Source organism: Bison bison, unplaced genomic scaffold (genome assembly GCF_000754665.1).
Source record: "Bison bison bison isolate TAMUID 2011002044 unplaced genomic scaffold, Bison_UMD1.0 scf7180017864331, whole genome shotgun sequence".
Classification (NCBI taxonomy): domain Eukaryota; kingdom Metazoa; phylum Chordata; class Mammalia; order Artiodactyla; family Bovidae; genus Bison; species Bison bison.
The window spans coordinates 8,541,390-8,564,908 of NW_011494903.1; the positions used below are offsets into that span (position 1 = coordinate 8,541,390).

General features: G+C 41.0%; 1 protein-coding gene across 1 annotated transcript in view; it reads left to right on the forward strand.

Annotated features, from left to right (window-relative positions):
• Positions 1 to 23,519, forward strand: part of ADAMTS12 (ADAM metallopeptidase with thrombospondin type 1 motif, 12) — a 390,158-nt gene that overhangs the window by 275,951 nt on the left and 90,688 nt on the right. The window contains exons 15-16 of the mRNA XM_010853830.1: positions 6,433 to 6,677; positions 8,333 to 8,471. Coding sequence (XP_010852132.1) covers positions 6,433 to 6,677; positions 8,333 to 8,471 — 384 coding nt within the window. The remainder of the gene's footprint in view (positions 1 to 6,432; positions 6,678 to 8,332; positions 8,472 to 23,519) is intronic.

The following is a 23,519-nucleotide window of genomic DNA, read 5'->3' on the forward strand; positions in this document are numbered from 1 at the left end:
CCTGACCTGCATACAAATTTCTCAAGAGGCAGGTCAGGTGGTCTGGTATTCCCATCTCTTTCAGAATTTTCCACAGTTTATTGTGATCCACACAGTCAAAGGCTTTGGCATAGTCAATAAAGCAGAAATAGATGTTCTTCTGGAACTCTCTTGCTTTTTCCATGATCCAGCAGATGTTGGCAATCTGATCTCTGGTTCCTCTGCCTTTTCTAAAACCAGCTTGAATGTCTGGAAGTTCATGGTTCACATATTGCTGAAGTCTGGCGTGAAGAATTTTGAGCATTACTTTACTAGCCTGTGAGATGAGTGCAATTGTGCGGTAGTTTGAGCATTCTTTGGCATTGCCTTTCTTTGGGATTGGAATGAAAACTGCCCTTTTCCAGTCCTGTGGCCACTGATGAGTTTTCCAAATTTGCTGGCATATTGGCACTTTCACAGCATCATCTTTCAGGATTTGAAAGAGCTCAACTGGAATATCTTTAATATTAGCTAGCTCTTTCTGCGAAGAAGGCAATGGCACCCCACTCCAGTACTCTTGCCTGGAAAATCCCATGGGCGGAGGAGCCTGGTGGGCTGAAGTCCATGGGGTTGCTAAGAGTCGGACATGACCGAGCGACTTCACTTTCACTTTTCACTTTCAGGAAATGGCAACCCACTCCAGTGTTCTTGCCTGGAGAATCCCAGGGACGGGGGAGCCTGGTGGGCTGCCATTTATGGGGTCGCACAGAGTCGGACACGACTGAAGCAACTTAGCAGCAGCAGCAGCTCTTTTCTGGTATTTTTTAAACTTCTTGCACTTAATCCATTGACCTCCTAAAATCACCCTTCTGGACTCCTGTGGCCTTTATTGGCTTCTCTTGACCCCTCCAATGCCAGGTCCTCTGACCACTAACCCAAATCCTGGGCTTATTCTCACGGACCTGCTTTGTTCTGATGCTGGCAACAAAGGACCACATTCTCTGAGCACCCTGGAACTCTCCTACAACTAATTGTGTCACTTAACTCAGGACCCAAACCACCAGCCTTGATTCCTACCTCCTTGATTTAGTCCTAACCAGAATATGCTCAACTTTTGTTTAAAATCTTTTTATGGAACTAGAACAGTTACCATATAAAGTTCACCTTTAATTTTATATTTTAAGTACACCTTTGCATATCTATTGAGTAGATTTGACGCACATAGTAGAGTTACTTTAAGTCTTTCAGCACAATACTTAATTCAGTTTCCACTGTCTAATATACCTTATGTACAATTTTTCATTTCTACAATTCAGCATGCTGAAAAAAAGGTCTAGAGTCTAGAGAGCAGAAGAAACACATAGAATGTTCTTAAACTCTTGCTATTAGCATCCATATCTTTCTTTAGAAGAGATTCCTGGAATGGAGGAAAAGCAGCAGCTGCCTGAAATTGTGTACCTGACCCCCTGGATCCCATCCTGTATTGGTTTTGTGTGTTTATGTGCTTAATACTTCTGGCTGCAGCTCCCTAGGTTCTGCCACTGATCTTCATGGTCAAAAGATTAAATTCAAATAGAGTTCAGAATTGACAAAAATTGTAACTTCAATGCCCATCTTAATTCCATAATGAAGCACATTCTGGACTTTGGCTTGGGGCCTCTAGGCTCTGTGACAAACTAATGTGATCATGAATATGAGCGGAGCCCACTAAGAGCACTCACAGCACAGGTTGGGGCTGCGGCCTCAGTGTTGAGTGCAGTGTCCGTACAAGTCTGGGCAGTGGGACTTGAGATGCTCTTAAGAAGAAATGATATGGCTTCATGACTCAAAGTTGCTCCTAGGCTGTCCCACAATATTCAATTTATTTCCTATTGATTTAGGAGAGAATAGGGACCATTCTAGGGCTTCCGGGATGATGCTAGTGGTAAAGAACCTGCCTGCCAATGCAGAAGACATAAGAACACTGGTTTGATCCCTGAGTTAGGAAGATCCCCTAGAAGAAGGGATGGCAACCAGCTCTAGTATTCTTGCCTGGAGAATCCCATGGACAGAGGAGCCTGGCAGGCTACAGTCCATAGGGTTGCAAAGAGTCAGATACAACTCAAGTGACTTAGCACAGCACATATGGGGCCATTATATGATTTTAGGAAGGTGAAATGACATGAGGAGGTCAGTGTCATAGAAAGCCTAGTTTGCCAATGACATACAAAATTGCCTGGAATAGGAGAGCCCAGTGCTGGGATATCAACCCAGGTCCAGGAGATGAGGGCCTGGACTAAAGAAGTTCATGTAAAGGGGATTAGACTCACATAAGAAAACATCCCAGAGACAGAATTGGAGGCAGAAGTTAGGAGATAATGATGAGAGAGGACATGGCTTTCTTGAAACCATATTTACCAAAACACCACCTTTACTTGGAAACTGTCCTAAGTCACACTTTCTGGGAAACCTTGAGTTGGAAGGAGTAGGGAGAATGGACACTCTACACAGAAGTTCTCCCATCAGAAGAGCTGAAAGACCTCTTGGGCTCAGGAGTGTGAGCCTTTACCCTGGAAGTGTTCAGAGTCAGGAAGCCTCTGTCTGTTCACTCGGCTATTTCCACTGGTTTCTATTGGGTTGGCCAAAAAATTCATTCAGATTTTTCTGTAAGATCTTATGGAAAAACCTGGATGAACTTTTTAACCAACCCAATAACAGGAGGATCACAGTTGCTCATGGTGTGTTCCATGACTCCAGGCCCCTTCCTACCCTCTTTTAAAATAATTGAGGCTAAAGTTCCAAATCCGGAGCAGTTTAATTCTCAAAGAGATAGCTGATGAATACAATTATATGTAGCTCTTCCTCACTGTGATTTGTGAGCAGGTCAAATGCGGGTTTGAATCTGAACCAGACACCAGTGTGTCACTGCCGTCAAGCCAGGCTTCAGAAGAGTGATCTGTCTTTCCCAGGCGAAGAAAACATCTTTCCTCACAGAAACCATGACATCTTGGCCTGCAGTGAGGATCGTCTTGCTTGCCACAAACTGACAGAACAAATTTTTTTAAAAAAGGAAAAGGCAATCTGGTAGTTGTAGATAAATTGCATGGGTTAACAATATGACCCCTTCATAAACACATTTTTATTTGAAGTGACAGACTGGAAAACAAAATAAGCCAGTGAGCAAATCCCTTTTTTAGAATAGTTGGATAAGATGCATATTAGCACCAATAATCTACTGTTGCTCCTATGATATGTCCTCAGAAGTGAGGCCGGTCTTCTGCCCCATCCTCAAAGGTCCTGAATATTCTTTTAGCTTAAGATGTTTTAGATTCAGGGATGGTTTTTCCAGGTGGTCTCCACGGACAAAGAAGAGACTTCTTCTTTGAGGTCAAGATTATGTGTTTCCACTTTCCCCAACACTGGTGCAAAAGGATAGTGTTTACTGGGGAAAATGAAAGAAAAGTGATTTGCTGAATGAATATATTAATCATTCTTACTACTTGAGGGGTATTCTTACCAACCCTGAAAATTTTCCCTTGACATAGAATAAATGTCTCAATAACCCTTCACCTGTACAACTTTTTTATATGATTCTCATTTCTGTAAAGAAGACCCATGAGTATGAGACATTCAAGGGGACTTTTTTCAGCTCTGTTCTACCAATCATACTTTTTCATTAAAAATGCTGTTTTAGGTGTTTAACAAATCCTGGTTTTAGATGTGTGTGTGTGTGTGTGTATAACACACACACACACACACACACACACACACATATATATATATACACACACATATATATACACACACATATATATATATTTACACACATACATCTGTGTGATGTAGCATAGATTGCCTCCTCTCTTGAAAACATTTCTTCATTTTGTAGATAGACAGATGGTCATTCCCTTCCACCTAAATGTCCATTAACAGTGTGTTGGTTAAAAAATGGGTTTATGTCATTTTGGCAGTTGTTAAAATGCTCAAAAAATGTGAAAAGATGTGTAAGGTACATTAAATTTAAAAAGCAGTAGTTAAAATGTTCATATAGTATGATATCACTTGCTTAAAAAAGCATGTGTATATGTGTTTGTACGTGTAAAGTAAGGTTTTGAAAGAGAATCCAAGAGACTATTAAGTGCAATTATCTTTGGGATTTAAGACTAGGGGTGGAGGGAAATGGAAACTTTTACTTTTCATTTTACACTCCTCTCTATTGTGGGCTATTTTGTCACGTGTAAAAGAGTCTGTGGATATGTTATGGTTCTTTTTAAATCCAAATATCAGAATTTTATTTTTTGGGTTTCTCTTTGGTGTTCTTTTGCAAAAATTTATTATAAATATGTATTACTTTTGCTCATGGCTAAATCTGCCTCAGTTTACATCTTCTGTCTACAAACTGTTCAGAAGCAGATATTCTATTCAATGAAATCTTTTATTTTAAATTTGATGTACTTCCCCTCTTAATATGGCAGAATCTACACACAATAAATATTTCTAATTTTAATATTTGTAAGTGGAAGATAAAAGGCAAACTCTTGGGGGTTGTTTTCTCATCTATTTCTCATAGCTTTTTTATTTTGTTCAGTTTTTTGTTTAAGACAAGGGATATGGTGGTTATCATACTATTTAATGGGCTTTCCAGATGACTCAGTGGTAAATAATCCACTTGCTAATGCAGAAGACATGGGTTCAAGCCCTGCGTCTGGAAGATCCCCTGCAGAAAGAAATGGCAACCCACTCTAGTATTCTTGCCTGAGAAATCCCACGGACAGAGGAGCCTAGTGGGCTACAGTCCATAGGGTCTCAAAAGAGTTAGTCACAACTGAGCGACTAAACAGCAGCATACTATTTAACGCCAGTTGACTTTTCTGCATGAGCTCTGACTCGAGAAGCTCTGCTATGGCTGTAGGAAGCAGTGTTCCAAAGGCTTTTTAAACAATTGCTTCACCCTCAATCACATGGGATAAATATTTTGCCTTCCTAGTTGTAAATTAGTAGTTTTGACCAACTGTCTCAGGTGAGTTTGTAAGGGCCTAGTGCAATTTAATCAAGTGCTTCATGCCCTACACTTTGGTTCCTTTGGATGGCAGCTGCCAGTTTGAAAAATAGAGCTGAAGTTGTGGTCTGTACCCAGCTTCTGAGTAAATCATTCCTGCTGGCCTGTTGTGGGTTTTAACGCCCAGGACTCTATGCTGTGTTCATGTCTGAGGCAGAGAAAGCAGTCAGGGTGCTTTTAGGTGACAGGGATGAGGGCTTGCTGGTCAGTCAGAATAAAACCTAGGATAATTCCGGTGGGAAATTACCAGGATGATCAAGATCTTAAAATCAAGTTTTGTATGGAAAAAGTAAAGGAACAAAGAAACTGTAGCCTAGAAATGGGCAAAATAATTGATTATCAGCGCTAGGAAGGATGCCAGACATCATCTCATTCAAGCTCCTTCCTTTTACAGATGACATTCAAAGCAGTTGAATAAGTTGATGGACATCATGGAGCTTATTCGTGGTGATGCAGAAACTAGAACTGATGTCTGACTCCCATGCCCAGTACTCCTTTCCCAGTGCCTTCCCCAGAGTCTTTCCTTTCTATCACAGCTACGAGGTGATGAACATATGCTTCTTATGTTCTTAAGAAGCATAAATAGGATGAATGCATAAAGGGCTTAGCTTAGAGTCTGGCAAAGAGAGGAAGCCCTTCATGTTTTAATTCCATTTCTCGCCTTTAGGTCTCCTACCATAATAACCAATAAGCGAGGGTAAGACTGTAGCTAGAATTGATCATGGTCTTTAAGTGGATGTTCTGTTTTTTGAGAATGTTGTGTTAGAACATATGAGAGTAAAACATAAGTTTATATTTCATCAAAACATAGGAAAGTATGAAAAAAAAAACCTTTTTAATGAATATAATTGTCCAGCAATATAAAAAGCTGTGCTCAGAGCTGAGTTTCTCATCATAAGTTGTATTCAAGTGTGCCAGGTGGCAATCAATCCAACATTCCCTACAGAATTCTCTTAATGAATTTAAGCTATGATTAAATTATTTCCTCGTCTGTCTTTAATTTTCGGGCAATGAGGATAAGGCAAAAGATGTAGCCACTGCAAGTATTCAGGAAGATTAATCTGATAGCAGCAACAAATGGGGAAGCAGAAATGCAAATGGGAAGCTGGCTAGGGGCTGTAACATTTTGAACTATCAATAGGAAATCACAGAAAAATAAATGCTGGATCAACCACAAAAGCTTCAGAATCTGATCTGCATTTATTTCACCTCTCCTCTCATAAAACTGATTATGTACTGAGTCACAAAGCTCCTGAGATTTCTACTCATGGCCAAGCTCCTTAAAGTTCCCCATGATTAGTGCATCTGCCAGTCTCAGTAACCACCCAGCAGGAAGACAAGGGCACTAAATGGTGGAGATACTGGAAAAAGCATGAATAAAGGGTTGGAAACAGACTGTGTTCAGCTAAGCTTGCATGCCTCTCTTTTCTCCTTAGGTTATGTTGACATCGGACTGATTCCAAAAGGAGCCAGGGACATACGAGTAATGGAGGTTGAAGGAGCTGGAAACTTTCTGGCCATCAGGAGTGAAGACCCTGAAAAATATTACCTCAATGGAGGATTTATTATCCAGTGGAATGGGAACTACAAGCTGGCAGGGACCATCTTTCAATACGACAGAAAAGGAGACCTGGAGAAACTGATGGCCACGGGTCCCACCAACGAGTCAGTGTGGATCCAGGTAATGCAGAAATGAAGGAAACTGCTGACATTTACACTAGTTAGGATCTTTGTAATTTTCTTTTCCAAAGTATTTGCTAGAGGATATGGCTCTAGTGGTAAAGAACCTGTGTGCCAATGCAGGAGACATAAGAGATGCAGGTTCGATCCCTGGGTTAGGAAGATCCCCTGGAAGAGGGCATGGTAACCCACTCCAGGACTTTGCCTGGAGAACCAACATAGAGAGAGGGGCCTGGCAGGCTATAGTCCATAGGGTCGCAAAAAGTCAGACATGACTGAAGTGACTTAGTACACCTTCATTAATAATCCTTAAAGCTCCTTTTAGCAAGGAACAAGGGAGAAAATCCTTTATTGCCTAAAATTGCTGCAACTCTCATGACGGAATGCCAGGGGCCCTAAGATCGTCCATGGAGGTCAGTTTCCAGTATGGTCAATGCAGGCTATTTATTTCAGGATGAGTTTTTCCTTGGATATGAAAATGACAGCACCAGTCTATGTCAGCCTGTTACGAGTTTTCAAACAGCTTTCCAGCAGTGGTGATGAACTGACATGGTTCTTTCACGTGTTCTCATGTGGTTGTCCTCAGACAAAAGATTTGACTTTCTAAAACCCTTGGAGGAGAAATACATTTAGATATAGGATATGCTCTTCAAAGGCAGAAGTGATTTGTCTACCATACTGGCAAAGAACTATAGAAAAGGAGTGGGATAATTATACCAGCAGAGGCAAGGCAGGTTGGGGATTACGAATGGCCCAAGAGATAGTGACATCTAACTATATTCAGAGTTTAGAGGTAAGTCATTTCAGAACCAGAGATCAGAGCATTCACAGAAGCTAGAAGTCAAGGCTTGACAGCCATGATCCATAAATGTCAGGAAACCTTACATTTTAGAGGCCCACCAGGGAAAAAAGTTTTATATATGGGGACCCGCAATTCCATGGAGCAACCAATCCACCATCTCTAATGTAAGATAAATCTATTTCAAACACCTGATAAGTAGATTGCTGCAGGAGAGGGAAAGGAGGAGAAGGTCCCAATTCTGATTACAATTTTATGCTTTGGCTAAAACCCATGACCATTTTAACCCCAGAATTATATGCTGTAAAGAAATCAGCCTAAGAGCTAGAAGAGGGCATCATAAAGCAATAACAACAACAATCAAATTAGTGTTTACTGAGTGCTAACTGTATGCCAGGCACAGATCCAACCATATCTAATCACCTAATGATTATTTATTTAGCCCTCATCAACAATCCTTAGTCATGCTGTGATTATCCTTACCTTGTTGATAAGGAAAGTGAGGCACAAAGAGATCAAGGAAATTACCCATAACCACAAAGTTAGTAAGTATGCAAGGGCACAAGGTGACCTACCAGCTATTGTTGGAAAGGGTGCTCTGGTTAATCCCTCAGAATAATTCCCATATGATTAGATTTCCCATGGGAATTCAGTCAAGCAATAATAGATTGGGGCAGATTAGATGTAGATGTAGACTTAGAGGTGGAAGTAGACGTGCTTATTTAATGGCGATTGTTCCAGTGCGTGCCTTCGTGACTACTTTAAGGTGGTGGACATTGGGCAGGATTTTTATGTGACTGTGATTTGCAGTGTAAGGTCACATCGGAGTTTTGCATGACCCCTCTCTTGCCCTTTAGCTTCTTTTCCAGGTGACTAATCCTGGTATCAAGTATGAGTATACAATCCGGAAGGATGGCCTTGACAATGACGTGGAGAAGCTGGTGTACTTCTGGCAGTATGGCCGCTGGACAGAGTGCAGTGTAACATGTGGAACAGGTGAGAACAGATGCTCTCTCTATGAACAATGTCAGCTTCAGAATAAGCAATGGAGACAGTTCAAGCTGGCAGTTTGCACTCATGTCCCTGAGTCTGCAGGGTTCTACAAAGACGGCCCAGGGGCTTCTATGAGTAGTAAATGTGTCAGACGTGGTATAAACGAAGAGGCAGTTTTTTTTTGTTTTTTTTTTAATCAGCTTTATATACTATCCTCATGAAAGGTTTTATTTACATAAAGAGTTACAAGTCTTTTATTTATTTTCCATATTTGTTTATTTGGCTTTGCCGGGTCTTCGTTTCAGCATGTGGGATCTTTAGTTGTGCTATGCTAACTCTTAGTTGTAGCATGTGGGATCTAGTTTCCTGACCAAGGGTGGGACCCAGGCTCCCTGCATTGGGAGCTTGGAGTCTTAGCCACTGGACTGCCAGGGAAGTCCCTACATGTCTTTTTATTTACTTATTTATTTATTTTTAATTGGAGGATAATTGCTTTACAGTATTCTGTTGGTTTCTGCCATACATCAACATGAATCAGTCATTGGTATACCCATGTCCCCTCCCTCTTGAACCTTCCTCCCGCCTCCCACCTCATCCCAACCCTCAGGGGCATCATGGAGCTCAAATCTGGTGCTTAGCAACAACCTGTGTGTCTTTTTAAAAAGCAAAACATAAAGATTTATAACTGCTCTGGTTGAGGACCACAGAAGTCAAACCACCTACCAGAGGGATCCTTTCAATTACGGCCACATCCAGACCATAACCAGCTCTTGTGATTCCTAGCCCAATGGTCTTCTTCTGTCTCCAATTGATCAGTTTTTCATACCTACAGGAATAATAGTTTTCTCTCATAAAATCAAGCATTGGAAAGGTTCCTTGCTGTTAAGTATGTCAGGATAGGACAGGTTCTGCTGCGGTAACAAATCAAAATCTTAGGAACACAGTGAAGGTTTATTTTTATCCCATTCTAAACATAGGTCAGATGACCCTGCTTTGTCTTGTAGCTGAGACATCTGAAATTGCCCCGCTGGGAGAGGAGAAATTGAAGAGGCAGATTGGCCCTTCATAACGGCCTTGGCCTGGAGTGATGCAGACCACTTCTGCTTCAGTTTCATTGATTGGCCTCAGCCCTGTAGGCACAGTCCAGCTGCAGACAGATGCTAGAAGCTGGACAGGAGCACGTGGACATTTGTAGAACATGGGCTCTCGAGGTCTGTGAAGGCAGGAGTTGGGGCTATTCTGGTACTTGGGGCTCTTCACTCATTTGGGGGCTTTAATAGTAAACTCTAACTCTCTTTTCTTCTTTTGGATCCTGTCCAAGTCTGTTCTGGAATTTTCTGCCTCTGTTATTACTACTGCCTATAAAATGAGGACAACTAACGCTAGTGGTAAAGAACCCGCCTGCCAAAGCAGGAAACAAGAGAAGTGGCTTCGACCCCTGGATCAGGAAAATCCCCTGGAGGAGGGCAAAGCAACCCACTCCAGTATTTTTTCCTGGAGAATCCCATGGACAGACTGGCAGGCTACAGTCTATTGGGTTGCAAAGAGTCAGACACGACTGAAGCGACTTAGCATGCATGTATGCATTGTTACTACTGCCTATAAAACAAGGATGACTATATGCTGAAACGCCAGAATCAGCAATACAGCAAAGAGAATCAAAGTGAGGGAATGAAGGAGCCAGGAGAATACAGCCTCCTTCTCCCTGGCTTCCTCTCATGTACTTTGCTCCACTTGTCCACTTGCTCCTTCTACCCCCTGCCCCCCAGGAGGTAATCATGGAAAGAGATCCAGTGACAGTGAGACAACTTCTGTATTACTGATTTCTTTCTTTCCCTCCTTCAGTATAGAAAACCAAGAGCTAACCTTTGGAATGGAGAAGGAAATGGCAACCTACTCCAGTATCCTTGCCTGGAAAATCCCATGGACAGAGGAGCCTGGTGGACTACAGTCCACGGGGTCGCAAAGAGTCGGACATGAGTGAGCACACAGCACACAACCCTTAGAAATAACAGGTCATATGTTCATTTCAAAGTGCGTGACATTTTTAAAAACCCCAAACCTCTGGAAATCTGTCCAGGTCAAATGTGCACTGATATCAGCCTCAGGGGCATCCGTAAGAGCCTGTCCTGCTGTTCCCGCCAAGGATCCTGCCCCTGCTGCCCAGGAGGGCTAGACACGCTGAGAAGCAAAAGCTACTTAAGCAGAAAATAAGAAAATATTTTCCTGAGGAACAGTTGTGAGGAACATGAAGTCATTGAGACTTCATTGTGGTTAACAAATACTTTTTCAATTTTGCATCCCTTTTGTTCTCTTTTCTGTGCAAGGATTGTTGTTGTTTAGTTGCTAAGTTGTGTCCCACTCTTTTGCATCCCCATGGACTATAGCCTGCTAGGCTCCTCTATCCTGGGATTTTAAGCTTTAAGTTTGAATCATTTGTCCCAGGACACCACAGAGAGAAACTCAGCTAGTCCTGCCTTAGCAGGGCCTCCTCAGAGAAGAAGAGAACATCATCCACCCGCTCCTGCTATTTCAGCATGGGTTGGACTCTTTGCGTGACTTGTGTGATATTTCAGAACAGGGGAAATACCATATAAATAGCTGATTGGTGTGAGAGTCATAAAGATACATCTGCAGTTAGCAAGGAGATGCAACAGCCTTACCAAGAGTGAAGGGCATCCTGATCCTTCAGTTGCACCTCAGCCAACTTGGGCAAATGTCACTCTGCTTATTAAACTTTAGCACAGTGATCATAGTGTCCACATGCTCACCTAAATTTCTGCCTCTGCTATCTATTCAAATAGCACTGTGCTGTCTTCGTTCTGACAGAGAAGAGTGACAGCGTATCCACCTTCATACTCTCAGACATAGAGATTGAAATGCTAATATTTACACAGGACACTCACTGTTAAATATAAAGATGGAAGCATGCCCGAAACACTGAATCATTTGGTGGTGTATTTTTATGTCAGGTTAAAACTTTATATATTGTAAAACTAACTTAAATACGTTAATGAAATTTTTTTTTTTAAATCAGCACCCTAACACATATGCACTTTGGTATTTTGCTTTATTGCCCTTCAATATTCTTGTTTCCCATAAATCTTGTTTCACATAAATCTTTATGTGAAAGAAAGTAAAGTTGCTCGGTAATGTCCAACTCTTTGCAACCCCATGAACTGTAGCCTGCCAGGCTCCTCCACCCATGGGATTTTCCAGGCAAGAGCACTGGAGGGGTTGCCATTGCCTTCTCCAGTAGGTGTTTACAGTGTGTGCAGGCAAATGGATTTATGTACACACACACACATGTTTTCATTTAACATCCTAACATAGGTAATTTTCCACGTATTATTCAGTCTCCAGAGCAATCATTTTTATGGACACATTATATTTTACTAGCAAGACAATTGGAGAAGGCAATGGCACCCCACTCCAGTACTCTTGCCTGGAAAATTCCATGGATGGAGGAGCCTGGTAGGCTGCAGACCATGGGGTCGAGAAGAGTTGGACACGACTGAGTGACTTCACTTTCACTTTTCCCTTTCATGCATTGGAGAAGGAAATGGCAACCCACTCCAGTGTTCTCGCCTGGAGAATCCCAGGGACAGGGGAGCCTGGTGGGCTGCTGTCTATGGGGTCGCACAGAGTCGGACATGACTGAAGCGACTTAGCAGCAGCAGCAAGACAAAGCAAAATTCCCTTAGCCAGTTCCTTATTGATCATTACCCTCTAATGAGCATCTTTGGGCCCATGTAAAGAATTATCTCATTAAATGTTAATTTGTAAATATAATTTCTGGGTTCAAAAAGTAAGATATACCAAATATTAAGAAATTTATTATCAAATTGATTCCCATAGTAAAAGGGTCGCTAGTTTTACACTTTTTCACCAGAAAATATTTCAAACATCCCAGCAAAAAAAGGAGAATGCCATAACAAACTCCTGTATATCAACCACTCAAGTTAATCAGATCTTATTATTATGTCATGTTTATTTCAATCTTCATTTTTAAAGAATAAAAAAGTGCACAAATATACTTAAAGAGCACTCTCTAATTCCACTCTCTTTCCTTTCTCCCAGAGTTAACTAGAGTCAATGTTTTGTTTCCATGTGGGAGAAACACTAGAGGAATGGCAAAGAGAAAGAAGATCTTGGCAGTCATCTGGGGAAGTAATATTTGTGGCTTGAACTAAAAGTAAGGTGGTTCACACTGCTGTATTTAAAATGGATGAGCAACAAGGCCCTGGTGTATAGCACATGGAACTCTGCTCAATGTTATGTGGCAGCCTGGATGGTGTTGGGGGCTTGGGGGAGAAAAGATAAGTGTATATATATGGCTAGGTCCCTTCGTGGTCTACTTGAAACTGTCACAACATTTTTTGTTAATCAGCTATACCTCCATAAAAAAGCAAAAGTTTAAAAGTAAGTAAATAAATAAAAGTAAGGTGTTACAGGTAGAAAAATTACACAAATGTGGAGATATTTAGGAGGTGCACTAGCCTGGACTTACTGGGTGACTCAGTTTATCTGTTGGTAGGGAGTTTTTTGAGCCTGGGGATGGTTGAAATGTTCTCCTTTCAATGTTCCCCTCTGCATAACTGGCTAAATGTGGTTTTACTCACTGAAGCAGAGAGATGTGACAAGAAACAGTTCTAAAGAGGAGTTTATAATTATGTGAATTCAGTTAAAGTGAGTGTGAGATGTCCAAGTGAAAATATCCAAAGGCAGCAAGTAGCATGCTTATTTTAAAATATATGTCAGATTGCTGTCTTTTTCAGTTTGGACTGCTATTACAAAACACAACAGACTGGGAAGCTTCATTTCTCACAGTTCTGGAGGCTAGAAATTCCAAGGTCAAGGTGCTCACAGATTCAGTTCTCAGAGAATCTTCTGACTTGATGGCTGTCTTCTCACTGTATCCTTACATGGCAGAGAGAGCAAGGTCTCCCGTGCCCCTTCTTTACATAAGGGTGTCTGTTCTGTTATGAGGACCTTACCCTCATGACCCAATTACCTCCCCCATTACCCCACCTGCAAATACCATGACACTGGTGTGGGGGGGCTTCAACATATGAATTTTCATATGTTCAATAAATGTTCATTCCATAGCACTGTCCTATCAAACATATTTTATCCAGAGTAAATTCTTGTTGTAATTATTTTACTGTCTGTCAATTCAGTTCAGTCCCTCAGTTGTGTCCAGCTCTTTGTGACCCCATAAACTGCAGCACGCCAGGCCTCCCTGTTCATCACCAACTCCTGGAGTCCACCCAAACTCATGTCCATTGAGTCAGTGATGCCATCCAGCCATCTCATCCTCTGTCATCCCCTTCTCCTCCTGCCCTCAATTTTTCCCAGCATCAGGGTCTTTTCCAATGAGTCAGCTCTTCTCATCAGGTGACCAAAGTATTGGAGCTTCAGCTTCTGTCCTTCCAGTGAATATTCAGGGTTGATTTCCTTTAGGATTGACTAGTTTGATCTTGCAGTCCAAGGTACTCTCAAGAGTCTTCCCCAGCACCACAATTTGAAAGCTTCAACTCTTCAGTGTTCAACCTTCTTTATGGAAAAACTCTCCCTTTTGGTTTCTTTTTATTTTTCTCTTTCCTGTTCTTTTCCTCCCCTTTACTATCTACATGCACCCACTCTTCCTAGTTTTGGCACTTTTTTCCTGACCACCCTGTGGGACTTCATTTTAGGACAGTACTTGTTAAGGTGGTTCAGAATTGCCTCTCCTTGTGACACTGAAAATACATTAGGAATTATCACAGAGACAGCAGGCAGCTTGGTGGAGTGTTTATGTGACAAGCTGAGTCCTTACTTTGCCACCTTCCTAGGCCTGAAGTTCAGGAGTTAGGATCCAAGAAGTTTGTGGTGAGGGTGGTCTCCTTCCCACCTCATGTGGAGCAGTTCAAGCTCTGAGACTTCACTGGAGCCAAGCACATGGCCACCACCCACAACAGCTTCTGGCAGACCCTTCACTTAAGTCCTGCTCACCCTTTTGCCAGGATTTTTACCTGCATTTAAGCATTGTGACATTTTGGTTTTCCCTTTGAAATAGTTATAATTGAATACTTTTTATAATTTTGCATATTACTGAACCACCAGTAACTTTACATATTTGTTGTTTTTGTTCAGTGAAGTCATGTCCAACTCTTTGCAACTCCATGGGCTGCAGCATGTCAGGCTTCCCTGTCCTTCACTATCTCCTGGAGTTTGCTCAAACTCATGTCCATTGAGTCAGTGATGCCATCCAACGATCTCATCCTCTGTTGCCTCCTAGTTCTTCTGCCTTCAGTCTTTCCTAGCATCAGAGTCTTTTCCAGTCAGTTGGCTCTTTCCCTCAGGTGGCCTAAGTATTGGAGTTTCAGCTTCAGCATCAGTCCTTCCAATGAATATTCAGGGTTGATTTCCTATAGGATTGACTGGTTTTATCTCCTTGCAGTCCAAGGAAGTCTCAGGAGTCTTTTCCAACACCTACGAATTACTCTTGTCTATTTGGAGCAGAGAGCTACTAAAGTATAAATTCACTAAGATGTAATCAGTCATTGGCTTCTTATCTGGAAGAAGGCTTTGAAGGAGAACCAAAATGATATGTTCCAAGGGAAAGATAGAGCTCTGCCTCTGCTGGCTCAGTCTTGACCTGCCAAAAAAAAGGACGGGTGGGACATTGCCTGTGCCCACCCACCAAAGGCTGTCACACGTCTCTAAATCAAGAGGATTCCGCTTCCCAATCAGGCAACTTGTGTGTACAGTCAGCTTCTTCTAGCAACTCTATATCTGTTGGCTTCAAGAGAATGTTTTGCCTCCATATACATACCCCTTCTTCTTTTTTCAAAGATGAATTTAAACCAACATGCCTCCAGGAACAAGAACAAAATGAAGAATCCAAAAAATATAGTTAGGGAGAAAATTCAATAATTTTTGTTGAAATGAGTGAAGGACAAGAAGCAAGTTATGTTGATTATTGTAGATACAGCATTCTGATTAAATCTGGCAAAAAGGCAGCCTGTTTTTTTCTGCTTTTATTTTATTAACAGTTGAGGTAACCAAGTTACTTAAAATGAAGTTTATAATTTAAAAAAATCCACTAAGATGTTATTTCCTTAGTCTATTTTAAATTTTTATCTTTGTTTGAGAGCAGAAATCCATATGAAGAATTGGCAAGAGAATATTATAAATTTAGTTGGCTATCATCAAAGCCAGCCCACTTATTTCCCACAGCCCACTTTTCAAAGAGAACTCAAAGTATAACAACAACAGTGTCTCCTTCTGTTTGTGTTCATTCTTCTATCCTCTCTGCCATATTTGATTTTACTCCTGCTTTATCTGTGGGGCGTGACTTTGGGATGACTCTGGGAGAATTTAGGATGAGCTATCCCTTGGGAAGGGTTGGAAGGGAATGGAAGAATGAGCACTACCATTCATTACAAGAGGCTTGTTGAAGAAAATTTACCCCAGTCACCCATCAAAAGATCAACCAGAAAAGTATAACCAATGAATTATCTGCGAAGGAACAGCTGCAGAAATGGCTTGACACAGATGCTGTGTTGACCTTTAGGAAGCTTCAGGACTCCTTACTAAAAAGAAATATTTTGGCAAAACCTCAAGCTCACTTTTGTAAGAATGTAAAAGCCATAGTCTTGCCCTATTCTAGCCTCAGTACTGCAGGAAGCTTCTAGTTGTAATGCATTCTAACCAAAACTGCCTTATGTCTAGTAAAACCTAGAGCAGTGGCACTACTCTGAGACAGTGAGTCGTCACCTCTGAGCGTGACCTCTGCCAGTTCTGTGCTCTGTGGTCTCCTCAATGCTGTGTTTTTAGGTGTAGAAATACACCGATGACCTGCACCAAAGGGGGAACATTTCCCACTGCCCCACTCTGGACATCACCTGGTTTGGCTGAATTCTCTCTGGAGTATAATTATTGTCCCTTTGTTTAAGAAACATCGTGTTCTGATAGGAAAAGGTAAATACAATTCCAAAGACCATGGGAAGCTCCTGGAGATTGCTAGAACTGTTCTAAACTGCCTTAGAAACTAGATCATGTTCATTAGAAATAAATGCATGTAGAACAGATACCTACAGTCACTGAAACTAGTTCTTACAGGGTCTATCTGACAGTATTGCTATGAAGGCTCAAAATAATCATACATTTGGGATATGTCCACATATCCTTGATAAAGGGTGAGAATAATACATTAGGGCATGCATTTCTCTCTAATCCTGATAGGTGACCATATAGTGATTGTGCATGCTCAAGTCATTCAGTCCAGCTCTTTGTGACCCCATGGACTATAGCATCAGGCTCCCTTGTCCATAGGGTAGTGCAGACAAGAATAGTGGACTGGGTTCCCATTCCCTCCTTCAGGCGATTTTCTCTACCCAGGGATCAAATGCACATCTCCTGCATTGGCAGGCAGATTCTTTACCACTGAGCCACCTGGGAAGCCCATAGTGATGCTTAGAAGACAGAAAATCAGAGTCAGATACTTCGTTGACTTTGTAAAATTGCACTTATCTTGGTGCTATTCCATCTGACTTTGTCCTCTGTTAATTGTCAAGTATGATTAAAAAAAGAATGAAAGTGTTAGTCACTCAGTCATATCTAACTCTTTGCGACCCCATGGACTGAGCCCACCAGGCTCCTCTGTCCATGGAATTCTCCAGGCAAGAATACCGGATGGAGTGGGTTGCCATTCCCTTCTTCAGGGGATCTTCCCAACCCAGGGATAGAACTCACGTCTCCTGCGTTGCAGGCAGATTCTTTACCATCTGAGCCAACAGGGAATCCCTTTGTCCTCTGTAATTGTCAAGTTGGATCAACCAAGTCCAGATATTAACCCCCCCAAAATATCAAAATATACATGTTTCAATATGTAGGACTTCATAAAAATAATAGGATTCATTGAGACAGATTTAGATATATGCTCTGGAATAAGGATTATATAGTTTACCATATGCATAAATATATAAAATAAACTACTAGTAGTACACAGTAGAGATCTGATAACTTTCTAGTTGCCTTTACTAATGAACTAGTGAGAACTCTTAGCCTAGAGTAGCTAATCTATTTTTTTTTTTTTAGTGTTTGCCCTAGAATTAGCAATACATGTTTACAGCTAATCCAAGTCCACTTTCAAATATTAATAGCGCTATACCACTTTATAGGCAGTAAGAATACCTTGTAATAACAAAATATCCTAGTTACTACTGCCTCTTGTCTGTTGTATCATTTCAGTCATTCATTTCATTTGTATATGTACCTAAGCCCATATACATATGTATCATATACACATAAGCATCATAATCAATACATTGTTGGTATTATTATTAATATTTTTAACAAACTGTTTTCTGTTAGATCAGCTCAGAATTTTAAAAATGCAAGTTTTTATTTAACCTTCATTTATTGCTTCTTTAATGCTTTTCCTTTTTTTAATATAGATCCAAATTTTTGATTTTTAATGCTTTCCTTCTTTCTTAACATTACTTTCCCACAGGTCTACTGGCAACAAATTCCTTCCACTTTTGTTTGTCTGAAAAAGTATTTCTGCTTCTCTTTTGAATGGTGATTTCACAGGGTGCCCAATTCTAGGTTGCCATGGTTTTTTTCTCTCAACATTTCTAGTATTTCACTCCACTCTCCTCTTGCTTGTGAGATTTCTGAGAAGTCTTATGCAGTTTTTTCTTTGTGCCTCTGTGAGCAAGGTGTTTTTTCCCTCTGACTTGTTTCACAATATTTTTTCTTTGTCTTTGATTTTCTATAATCTGAAAATGATATGCCTAGATGTAGTTTTTTGGCATTATCCTGGGTCTGTGGTTTGGTATCTGGCATTGTTTTTGTTCATTCCTCAGTCATGTCCGACTCTTTGCAACCCCATGGACTGCAGCACAACAGGCTTCCCTGTCCTTCACCATCTCCCAGAACTTGCTCAAACTCATGTCCATTGAGTCGGTGATGCCATCCAACCATCCTGTCCTCTGCCGTCCCCCTCTCCTCCTGCCTTCAATCCTTCCCAGCATCAGGGTCTTTTCCAGTGAGCTGGCTCTTCACATCAGGTGGCCAAAGTATTGGAGCTTCAACTTCAGCATCAGTCCTTCCAATGAATATTCAGGATTGATTTCCTTTAGTGTTGACTGGTTTGATCTCCTTGCTGTCCAAGGGACTCTCAAGAGTCTCCTTCAAACCACAGTTTAAAAAGCATCAATTCTTCAGCGCTCAGCTTTCCTTATGGTCCAACTCTCATATCCATACATGACTAGTGGAAAAACCATAGCCTTGACTAGATGGCTTTATTTGTTGGCAAAGTAGTGTCTCTGCTTTTTAATATGCTGTATAGGTTTGTCATAGCTTTTCTTCCAAGGAGCAAGCATCATTTAATTTCGTGGCTGCAGCCACCATCTGCAGTGATTTTGGAGCCCAAGAAAATAAAGTCTGTCACTGTTTCCATTGTTTCCCCATCTATTTGCCATGAACTGATAAGACTGGATGCCATGATCTTAGTTTTTTGAATGTTGAGTTTTAAGCCAGCTTTTTCACTGTCCTCTTTCACCTTCATCAAGAGGGTCTTTAGTTACTCTTTTCTTAATATTTCAGTTCAGTTCAGTTCAGTCACTTAGTCATGTCCGACTCTTTGTGACCCCATGAATCGCAGCACACCAGGCCTCCCTGTCCATCACCAACTTCTGGAGTTCACTCAGACTCACATCCATCTCATCCTCTGTCGTCCCCTTCTCCTCCTGCCCCCAATCCCTCCCAGCATCAGACTTTTTTCCAATGAGTCAACTCTTCGTATGAGGTGGCCAAAGTACTGGAATTTCAGCTTCAGCATCATTCCTTCCAAAGAAATCCCAGGGCTGATCTCCTTCAGAATGGACTGGTTGGATCTCCTTGCAGTCCAAGGGACTCTCAAGAGTCTTCTCCAACACCACAGTTCAAAAGCATCAATTCTTCACGCGCTCAGCCTTCTTCACAGTCCAACTCTCACATCCATACATGACCACTGGAAAAACCATAACCTTGACAAGATGGACCTTTGTTGGCAAAGTAATGTCTCTGCTTTTCAATATGCTATCTAGGTTGGTCATAACTTTCCTTCCAAGGAGTAAGTGTCTTTTAATTTCATGGCTGCAGTCACCATCTGCAGTGATTTTGGAGCCCCCCCAAAAATAAAGTCTGACACTGTTTCCACTGTTTCCCCATCTATTTCCCATGAAGTGATAGGACTGGATGCCATGATCTTCATTTTCTGAATGTTGAGCTTTAAGCCAACTTTTTCACTCTCCACTTTCACTTTCATCAAGAGGCTTTTGAGTTCCTCTTCACTTTCTGCCATAACGGTGGTGTCATCTGCATATCTGAGGTTATTGATATTTCTCCCAGCAATCTTGATTCCAGCTTGTGCTTCTTCCAGCCCAGTGTTTCTCACGGTGTACTCTGCATATAAGTTAAATAAACAGGGTGACAATCTACAGCCTTGACGGACTCCTTTTCCTATTTGGAACCAGTCTGTTGTTCCATGTCCAGTTCTAACTGTTGCTTCCTGACCTGCATACAGATTTCTCAAGAGGCAGGTCAGGTGGTCTGGTATTCCCATCTCTTTCAGAATTTTCTACAGTTTATTGTGATCCACACAGTCAAAGGCTTTGGCATAAACAATAAAGCATAAATAGATGTTTTTCTGGAACTCTCTTGCTTTTTCCTTCATCCAGCAGATGTTGGCAATTTGATCTCTGGTTCCTCTGCCTTTTCTAAAACCAGCTTGAACATCAGGAAGTTCACGGTTCACGTATTGCTGAAGCCTGGCTTGGAGAATTTTGAGCATTACTTTACTAGCATGTGAGATGAGTTTAGTTGGTGAAATTCAGGTTCCCATGGTGGTCCACTTATGAGTCTCTGCTTTGGGAAGTTGGGAATCTGTGACTCCCTCTATTCGTCGATGTCTCAAGTCTTGAAGATAGCAGTTTGACCTATACCCTTTCCTCTCACATGCTCAAGAATAGTTGGTTTTTCAGTCTGTCCAGGTTTTTTACTTGTCATTACAACAGAGTGGCAACTTCCAAGTTCCCTACATATGGAACTTTTAACCAGAATCCTTTCCAAGGTAGCTAATCTAATGTTCTCGTATTCTGCTGGTCATCTTCGTTGCATCCCATCCCTTTTTTTTTATCACATGTGGCCAGCAGAGATTAGTCCCTTCCCTGTTTCCAGGACCTTAATTTGGTTCCCTAATAATGTACTTTCTGGGGATTTCTCAGTTGGTTTCTCTGAAGGCTGGCTTTGCTCAGTGTGTCTTGAAATTGCTAGCTGACTGCTTTCTTGTTAACCTGTGAGTTTTGTGAGATGTTTCTGGCCTCTGCCTCTTTTTTAAGCATGTGCTTTTCCTGATGTGCACACAGCAGGTGTAGAAGAGGAATTATAAGCAGGAAAGAGTACTTCCTGATCCTAAGTTTTGAAAATGGATCCCATCTCATTCCATTACGCATTCTTCAAGCACCAGCAATGCTCCTATTTGAGTATATCTTATGTACTTATTTTTTCTTTAAAAATTTCTTTCTGACGTGACAGTCAGTATATGTAATCAGTTCATTGGGATTTCAGGGAGGAGGAAACTATTGGCCTTAAGTCTTAACCAGTGTTGTAACAAGTGTGGGTTTCAGCAATGGATAATAATAAAATCAAACCTCATTAGTTGATGTCCAATTAATATTTTTACTTACTGAAGTCAGTTTCAATGTCCTTTTGAGCTAGAGAAACAATCGTATAAATCAGGGTCCCGCTGTTTGTAGTAAGAAGCTTACATTATTGGAGTATGAGGACAGGATGAGTTAGATTTGCTCTATTCCTTGGTATCAGAGTGTGAAGCCAACCCTGACCTCACAACATTCAGAAAACAGAGCTGTGCAGGCAAATAATGTCCCATGATTAGTGAGTGGGTTACAAAGAAGCTTCACGTTCAGGTTAAAATCTTTTCTCAGGGACCTAACATGCATTAAGCACTGTGCCAGGACTTAGGGGACATCATCTTAGATACATCATGTATATATCAGAGTGTATGCATCATTTATATCCTCACAGAAACCTTATACAATACTCTCATCAACATGAGGATGAGGAAAATGAGGTTAGAAGAGGTTAGAAAGATTGCCCAGGATCATTTGATACATGTTAAAAGCAGGATTCAAAACCATTTCTAATTCCAGTGGTGGTGGTGTTAATGTTGACATTGTAGTTGTTGAAGACACACACACACACATCAATGTGTTTGAGCTCTTGCAGTGATGGGATTCAAGTTCTTCTTGACTGAACCTTCATTATGAAGGACAGATCTGAATTCACTGATCAAGGAAATCAGAGATGAAGGGAGTCAAGGAGCCAGAAAATACCAAATGTATGTTTACTGGGAACTGAAATTGAAAGTTGATAGATTTAGATGGACTTGCCAACAAGACATATGGTTATATAATTCCTATTCTTCCCATCTTCTATGAAGTTAAATGTTATTTCTGTTTATTTAAGAGAATTGTGGCAGTGTTTGTTTTCATCTCATATTATTATACTCAAGGTTATGTCCAGTTTTAGGAGAATTATCAATTTGTGTGCTAGTGTAAAATTTAACGTGTACTGCTTAACTTACTCTCAAATGATGGTTTTTTAAAAAAGATCTTGTTCTTTGTCAGTATTTTAAAGACTTGGTATACAGTACTTTGAATCTCTTTCAGATGCTGTGATTAAATATTCAGGGCTTGAGTATCTTTGATCTTAAGTTAAAATAATAGAAAATCTTACATTTTCTGCCACAGATCATTACAATAAGCTAAGTTTTCAGTTTATCCCCTCATAAATTAAATTTTTGAGTCAGAAAAATCTTGTATGAGCTAAATTAACAATATAACAGTCTCCCTTTATTTTACAGTCTCAATATTGAATTGAGAATATGATGAACTGTATTGTCCTGTTTAATTTTGTTTTGGTTTTGGACATAAGAAACTTGTTCTTTATATCAAGGGATAATTTTCACTCAAGATGATCAGGTTCAAGTGTATATGAAGATAATTTTTTAAATTTATTTTATTTTATTTTTTAACTTTACAGTATTGTATTGGTTTTGCCATATATCGAAATGAATCCGCCACAGGCATACATGCGTTCCCCATCCTGAACCCTCCTCTCTCCCCCCTCCCCATACCATCCCTCTGGGTCGTCCCAGTGCACCAGCCCCAAGCATCCAGTATCGTGCATCGAACCTGGACTAGCGGCTCATTTCATATATGATATTATACATATTTCAATGCCATTCTCCAAAATCATCCCACCCTCTCCCTCTCCCTCTCCCACAGAGTCCAAAAGACTGTTCTATACATCTGTGTCTCTTTTGCTGTCTCTTATACAGGGTTTATTGTTACCATCTTTCTAAATTCCATATATATGTGTTAGTATACTGTATTGGTGTTTTTCTTTCTGGCTTGCTTCACTCTGTATAATAGGCTCCAGTTTCATCCACCTCATTAGAACTGATTCAAATGCATTCTTTTTAATGGCTGAGTAATACTCCATTGTGTATATGTACCACAGCTTTCTTATCCATTCATCTGCTGATGGACATCTAGGTTGCTTCCATGTCCTGGCTATTATAAACAGTGCTGCGATGAACATTGGGGTACACATGTCTCTTTCAATTCTGGTTTCCTCAGTGTGTATGCCCAGCAGTGGGATTGCTGGGTCATAAGGCAGTTCTATTTTCAGTTTTTTAAGAAATCTCCACACTGTTCTCCATTTTTTTTAAAGTAAAAGTTCTTAATTAATCTCTCACTGTGTGTTAGTCACTCAGTCGTGTCTGACTCTTTGCAACCTCGTGGACTGTAGCGCACCAGGCTCCTTTGTTCACAGAACTCTCCAGCAAGAAAATGGGAGTGTGTTGCCATGCCGTTCTCCAGGAGATCTTCCTGACCTAGGAATCAAACCAGGTTCCTTACATCACAGGTCAATTGTTTACCTTCTGAGCCTCAAGAAAGCCCCAACCACTCACTGCTGCTGCTGCTGCTAAGTCAC